We start from the raw sequence: 8177 nt of genomic DNA on the forward strand, positions 1-8177 counted from the left end.
GGATGGGAGGATCTCACAGCCAACTTGCCAAGGACAGTAGTGTGCTTAACTCCTGTAAGGGCTTTGGTAAGAAAGTTAGCCAATTGATCAGTAATGGCTATATGGTGGAAAGAAATGCGTCCCTCCTAGAGTTTGGTCCTAACAAAATGACAGTCTACTTCCATATACTTTTTCCGCTCATGGAACACAAGATTATGAGCAATGTGTATGGCAGATTGGCTATCACAGAAGACATCAATGGGACTGGATTGTGGGATAATGAGCTCTTCAAATAACCTGCTTAACCACACCAGTTCCCTAACAACTTTCCCGAGGGACCTGTATTCAGCTTCAGCTGAAGACAAGGAAATGGTCTCTTATTTCTTGGACTTCCAGCTAATTAATATGACTATCTCCCACTAGAACAATATAGCCAGTAACAGATCTCCTAGAGTCAGGGCAGGCTGCCCAGTCAGAGTCACAGTATGCAGAGATAGAACAATCAGTGCCGTTGGAGAAAAATATCCCTAGTGTGAGATCCTTCTTGAGGTATCTAAGAAGGTGCAAAGTTGCAGTCAAGTGTGTATCTATGGGTGCTTTCATAAATTGGTTGAGGAGTTGTACACTGTATGCTATATCTAGTCTGGTGTTAGTTAGGAAGTTCAACTTGCCTACTAGTTTTCTCTAATATGTAGGATCTTGCAGAAGAGTGCCTTCATTAGATTTCAATTTCAGAGTAGGATCAAGAGGGGAAGATAAGCTGATGTAGGCAAAATAGTCATACTCCGTCAACAAGTCTAAGGTAAACTTCCTTTGAGAAATGGTAACACCATCTGGCTTGTAAGGGACTTCTAAGCCCAAGAAGTAGTGAAGTCTCCCTAGGTCCTTGATCTAAAACTGCTTGTCAAGGAATGCCTTTAAATTGGATATTTCCACTGAATCAGTACCAGTGATAATAACATCATCAACATATACAGCTACAAAGATAGTGGAGGATGAGATCTTCTTGGAGAACAGTGAATAGTCATTCTCAGAATGCTTGTACCCCATTGATGACAGGGCTTCAGTTAGTTTGGTATACCAGTGCATGTTGGCTTATTTCAGCCCATACAAAGACTTGTTTAACTTGCAGACCATCTTGTGTGAACCAAACTAATCAATCAGAAGACCTGGTGGGACCTCCATATATACCTCTTCATATAGGTCACCATGGAGGAATGCATTGCTCGCATCAAGTTGGAATATATCTCAGTCTTTCTTCACAACAACAGTAACCAAAGTTCTAACTAATGTCATGTTGACAACAAGAGAAAATATCTCTGTATAGTCAACCCCTTCTTGTTGAGTATAACCTTTCACCACTAGTCTAGCCTTGAATCTCTCAATACTTCCATCTGTTTTATGCTTGACTTTATAAACTCACTTGCAGCCTATTGCCTATTTTCCAGATGGCAGGGGTGCTAAGTCCTAAGTATGATTGGCATGAAGAGCTTCAAATTCTTGTAGCTTGGTTGTTTGCCATGCAGGATTAAGAGTTGCCTCTCCATATGAGGATGGCTCACTATCATGACAAACATTTGTCACCAAGTGCTGGCTTTCAGAACACAGGACATCAAGGGTGATGTGATTATGATTGGAGAAGAGTGCATTCAAGGAAGGTGAACAATGAGAGGTAGCAGGTTGAGTTGTGTTAGGAAGGGTACAAATATAATCTTTGAGGTAAGTAGGAATTTTGTGTGTTCTGTTGGACTTCCTGATTATAGGTGTTTCTGAGTGAGTAGATGTGGGTGAAGAATGACTAGTAGTTTAATATGAAGATGTAGGGATAGAGGTATAAGTGAATAAGGTGTTTGATGTGTGTGTTAAGGTATCATTAACAGGAGAAATTCAGGGTGTTGATGCACACCTGGAGATATGATATCTATAGAACTTTAAACACTAGGATATGGATTGTCACCCTCAATATATGTAGGAAAGGAGACTGATTTGAAGACATTATATAGGGAAGCATTCTTAGGAGTTAAAGTAAAGGGAAAGACATTTTCATAGAACACCACATCTCTAGATATATGTATCTTCCTAGTAGCTAAGTTTAGTACTTTGTAACCCTTTGTCCCAAAAGGATAGCCTATGAAGACATGAGGAGTTGTTCTGGGCTCAAATTTATCCCTTTGCACCTTAGGCACAATAGGATAACAAAGGCAACCAAAACTCCTCAAATGAGAGTAATTGGGTTTCTTGTGATATAAAAGTTCAAAGGGGCACTTATTGTTTAGGTAGGATGAGACTAATCTGTTAATTAAGTAGGTGGCTATCAAAATACACTATCCCCAATATCTACTTGGTAATTTGGATTGAAACATAAGTGCCCAAGCAGTTTCTATGAGATATTTGTATTTTTCTCTCCACTACCCCATTTTATTGTGGTGTATAGGGACAGGTTTTCTGATGAATGATACCTTTGGATTGATAAAATATGGTAGCTTCATGACTGGTAAACTCCAGCCCATTGTCAGATCTGATGGTCTTCACAGAGGTATTGAATTGATTTTTAGTCATGGTTATAAAGGCTTTAAGGGCTTGTAGAGCATTGCTCTTACTGCTTAGTAAATGTATCCAAGTGAACCTACTGAAATCATCTACTAATGTGAGGAAGTACTTATAATTATCATGAGTAGTGACATGGTAGGGACCCCATATGTCAATATGCAGTAAATGAAAGGTTGGTTAGACCCCATTTGAGTGGAGGTATTGGTTATTCGTGGAAATGTGAGTCTGGGCAAATGGAACAAATGAAAGGTTGTTTAGGTGAGAAATGCACATGTACGGAGGATATTCCTCTCATTTTGATAAAAAGAACATGACCAAGCCTATTATGCCACAAAAGATTCACATCACACTTGTCAAACACAGCTGAAAACTCATTCTTATTATTATGAGTGGAGGTATTCACATTTGGTGAATGATGATATGAGGAGTGGGACTTCTGAAGTCTTCACTATTTACACTAGCAGAAGAAAAACAGTTGTAACAAGAAACTCACACATTAGCATTTGAAAAAGTACTTCTACTCTTTAGACACCTGGAACATAGGTAGTATAGTCCCTTCTTGATACTACCAATCACCTGAGGCCTCTTCACTGAAGGGGCATGTAACAGACATAGTGCATCAGTAAAGAGCATCATACATCTAAGATGCAATGCAAGTGAATGGACAGAAATTACGTTGTATTTGAAAGAAGGAACATAGAGGACTTTGTGTAAGGTGATTTCAAGACTGAGTATCACATCTCCAAATTCAAGCACTTTCACCCTATATCCATTTGATAAATTTATTAGTAGAGGATGTAGTAGTGTGGTGATATTACTAAGTGTTGTTTTATTGAAGGTCATATGGTTAGACGCTCCTAAGTCTATGATCCAAAGGTCAGACGTTGATTCAAAACATTTGCATGATGGTTTTTCAAAATCAATAGAAGAAGTGTAGACTGCAATACCTTCATGTTGGCATTGCTGGGAGATCCTCTTGTGTTGCCTGTCTGGAAGTGATGTAACTAGCTCATTATCTTCCCATATTGTTCCTTTGTTAGGTTTGCATTTTGATTCCCATCATGTGGAATTGAATCATCTTCCTTCTTATGAAGCAAATCAGCTGGAACTCCATGTACATTTGCCACACCTCATTTTCCTCTATTGAACTTATGACCTTGAATCTGATTTTAGTTGTTACTCTGATTGAATTGTTGAGCACTGGTGCGATTGAAGATTTGATTGTTATATGAATTGCCTTAGGGATACCCATGTAACTTGTAACACTTCTCCTTTGAGTGGCCTGGACTCTTGCAAAAGTCACAGAATAACCGACCCTTATTGTTTGCAGTGTAGTGTGTTTTGAAGTTCCAAGCTCTGAATGGATTTTGATGTTGTGAAGATATGGTATTCACATATAATGAAGTAGACTCAAGATTTAGTTGATTATTTGGCCTGAATTCCCTCTGTTTATCTTCTTATATTAGTAGGGAGAAGGCATGTGCCAAGGATGGCAGAGGTTTCATCATCAAATTGCTTCCTCGCACCATTGTATAGACCTCATTTAGGCCCATCAAGAAATGAATGAGTAGTCTGTAACAACCAAACCAATAGTTTTGAGCATTTGTACTTTCCTCGCTAGTTTACGGGTATGAGTAGCTATGTATGATGTATTATGGCTTATGTGAATCGTCGATTTTGGTTTTCAGGTTATTCAGAATTGAATTGGAAGAATGGATTTCATTGTTGAAGCTTTAAATTGGGAGAGTTGATCAAGTTTGACTTTTTGTGAATTTGAACCCGGAACGGAGTTTTGATGGTTCTGGTAGGTCCGTTTGGTGATTTTGGACTTAGGAGCGCATCCGAATTGTGATTTGGAGGTCCGTAGTAGAATTTGACTTGAAATGGCAGAAGTTGGATTTTTGGAAAGTTTGACCGAAGTGGACTTTTTGATATCGAATTCGGATTGTGATTCCAGGAATTGGAATAGCTTTGTTTTGTCATTTGGGACTTGTGTGTAAAATTTGGGTACATTCCGGGTTGATTTGCTATGTTTCGGTACGAGTTATTGAAGTTGAAAAGTTTAAAGTTCATAGATTTCGATTTGAGGTATGATTCATCGTTTTGATGTTGTTATGTGTGTTTTGAGGCCTCGAGTAGATCCGTATTGTGTTATTCAACTTGTTGGTATATTCGTACGGGGTCCCGAGGGGATCGGTTGAATTTCGGACGTAGTTCGGATCATTTCAAATGGCTTTGCATTGCTGGTTTTTTTGTTGTTACCTGTTGCTTCTGGCATTCTTCGCGATCGCGAAAGGTGTTTGGTTAGTGGATATATTTTTTCTTTGCGTTCGCGCTTCTGAAGTCACGTTCGCACTGGGTTGAAGATTTTTGTCTTCGCGTCCACGTTCTTTGCTATGCGTTCGCGTAGTGTTAAGGTTTGGCAACTGGGAGTTGGAGAATTCTTCAACGCGAGCGCGAAAGGTGAGTCGCGTTGGCGAAGCTTTGCATCAGTGGTCATCGCGTTCGCGTGGGGTATATTGCGAATGCATAGTGCTTTTGGTGGCAGTGTATTTTGTTCATCACGAACGCGATGGACTTCCCGCGTTCGCGTAAGAGGATGCCTGGGCAGAAGTATAAAGTACTCTATTTCTCGGGTTTCGGCCATTTTTACATTTTGGAGCAATTTTCACCATGTGAACTGGGGTAAGTATTCTCTACTCATTTTTTATTTTATATCATGAATCTATCTTCGTTTTTGGCATTTGATTGAGGGTTCCAAAAGAGAAATTTGGGGGTTTTAGCCTAAAGTTTCATAAAGTTAATTTTTGAGTTTTGAACATCGATTCGGAGTTGGATTTGAGTGAAATTAGTATGGTTGGACTCGTAATTGAATGGGTTGCCGGATTTTGTGAGTTTTGTCAGGTTCCAAGGTGTGGGCCCGGGTTGGACGTTTTGGCCAATTTTGGGGTTTTGATTAAAGATTCGACCTTTTTTCATTTGGAATTGTTTCCTTGGGCTTTATTTGATGTATTTGAGTTGATTTTGGCTAGCTTTGAGTCGTTCGGAGTTTTGGGGCTTTATTTGATGTAATTGAGTTGCTTTTGGCTAGCTTTAAGTCGTTCGGAGGTCGCTACGCACTAGATGGAAGTTCTGGAGCATGGTTTAGCTTGCTTGACATTGGATTCGTCTTGTTCGAGGTAAGTAACTCTTCTAATCTTGGAGCTGAGGGTATGAACCCTGACTATACGTGTTATGTGTTTGGTGTTGAGGTGACGCACATGCTAGGTGACGGGCATGTGGGTGTGCACCGTGTGAACTGTGATTCTGTTATTTCTGTGGTACTGTGTAGTTACCTGAACTTATTGATCGGGTCCAAGCCTACACTACTATTGAGTAGCGAGGGTGGTCGATGCAGTTTTAACCCAACTAGGTCGGGATCGAATCCGCAGGAAGTTAATGGTTGGAATTAGGTTTATATCTAAGTTAGATGCGGGTTTTGAATCTAATTACAGTTCCACAAGTTTGGGTTTGATTTCTACTTCTAACTTTACTCTAAAGATTACAATAATTGAACCTAAGGACAATATTTTTGTTGTTATTTTTCAAATGTTTAAAGAGACTAGGGTAGTGACTTCTACCTAGGTGGATATCTAACGGGTAGCAAAATCTTGGGAAAGCTTGATTAGTTGGGATTGTAATATATCTATCACACCCGGGTACTCAATCTATACCTCTCGGTAGTTTGAGTGATTTTGCCCAATTTGGCTTTCTCAGGTCCAAATGGGTATTCATGCAAATCAAGTGATATTAGCTCAATTTGGGTATTACTATCTCTAGGTTTAACCCTTCAATTAGGGTTATCAATTTCTTGAGTTTACCCCAATTCCTTATTAGTTTAGTTTTCCTAGACTTAGTCTCTCTTTTTTAAGTAGAGACTAAGTTATAAAAGCATGAATCAATATTTGCAACCATTAGTTCTTGAGTTCTAGCAAGAACTAGGCTAAATATCACTAACTCATTCACATTCAAGCCCTAAAATCAAATACCGATTAAATACCCACACTAGAGTTAGGTCACAACCCTAGCTATGGGTTTAGCTACTCATGGAAATAACAGAAATTAAAGATGAAATGAAGATAAAATCCATAATATTAATTTATGGAATAAAAATCTAATGTTAAGAAGTGAATCTAGTACAAAATTTCCGAAAACAGAAAAGCCAGCCATCTTAGGTACTCATACAAAACATAGCATCTCCTAAAAATGACAAAATGTTCTATTTATACTATGCTGAAAATAGCTGACAAAAATGCCCTGCGGAGGTTGTGTGTCACGACCCGAAATTTCCTCCTTCGGACCGTGATGGCGCCTAACATTTCACTTGCTAGGCAAGCCAACATTAGAATAATATTAACCAATTTTTAAACAATTTTTAAATTATTAATAATTAAGGAAACAAAAACGGAAGCAAAGTTTGAAATATAGTGAATAATCCATAAAAACAACGGTGTCTAAATACTATCCCAGAATTGGTGTCACAAGTGCACGAGCTTCTAGAATAAATACAAATAAGGTCTGAATAAAATAAAGCTGTCTGGGAATAAACACACAACTAAAGTAAAATAGACGGGGACTTCAGAACTGCGGACGCCATGCAGTTATACCTCAAGTCTCCTCTGGTAGCTGAAATCCGAGCAAGTCTATGGTACGCGCTGGGACCAACTTCAAAATCTACACAAGAAATGCAGAGTGTAGTATCAGTACAACCGACCCCATGTACTGGTAAGTGCTGAGCCTAACCTCGACGAAGTAGTGACGAGGCTAAGGCGGTTCACTTACATTAACTTGTACGCAATATTAGTAACAACAACAATAATAGAAATAAATCAAGTAATTCATTTATAATAATTGAAGGCAACTCAGCAGTCATAACCAATTATCATTTCCATTAATTCTGTTGCAGCGTGCAACCCGCTCTCACAATATATTCACATTCAATTCTGTTGCAGCGTGCAACCCGCTCTCACAATATAACCCGCTCTCACAATATATTCACATTCAGTTATGTTGCAGCGTACAACCCGCTCTCACAATATATTCACATTCAGTTCTGTTATATATTTATTTCGAACAAGTATATATATAGACTTTTAAATAAGTCTGTTGCGGCGTGCAATCCGATCCCCCAATATTGACTTTTCATTAAGTCTATTGCGGCGTGCAATCCGATCCCCCAATATTGACTTTTAATAAGTCTGTTGCGGCATGCAACCCGATCCTCCAATATTAACTTTTTAACAAGTCTGTTGCGGCGTGCAACCCGATCCTCCAATATTAACTTTTTAACAAGTCTATTGAGGCGTGCAACCCGATCCTCCAATGTTAACTTTTAATAAGTCTGTTGCGGCGTGCAACCCGATTCTCCAATATTTCTATTTCAATCAATTCTTATAGTAGAAATTCTCCAATAAATACAACAATTAATATAAAATCATAAGACAACAAGCATACAATAATTATAATTTAATTATGAAACAAACAATGACAATTAGCAATTTATTATAGAAATCAGGGATGAAATAGGCAGTTTAATATTTAATATGCTAAATATCAAATAACAATTAAAACACATAATTCAAATAGCATGTAACAATTAATGCAGGAAT

General features: G+C 38.5%; 1 protein-coding gene across 1 annotated transcript; it reads right to left on the reverse strand.

Moving 5' to 3' along the window:
• Nucleotides 1-375: 375 nt before the first annotated feature.
• LOC138891888 (uncharacterized) lies at nucleotides 376-1029 on the reverse strand. Its single transcript, XM_070175573.1, has 2 exons — nucleotides 878-1029; nucleotides 376-532 (listed from the first exon to the last, which is right to left on the reverse strand). Exons 1-2 carry the CDS (start codon nucleotides 1027-1029, stop codon nucleotides 376-378), a joined length of 309 nt encoding a protein of 102 aa, XP_070031674.1.
• Nucleotides 1030-8177: the final 7148 nt, after the last annotated feature.

Source organism: Nicotiana tomentosiformis, chromosome 5, assembly GCF_000390325.3.
Source record: "Nicotiana tomentosiformis chromosome 5, ASM39032v3, whole genome shotgun sequence".
NCBI lineage: Eukaryota > Viridiplantae > Streptophyta > Magnoliopsida > Solanales > Solanaceae > Nicotiana > Nicotiana tomentosiformis.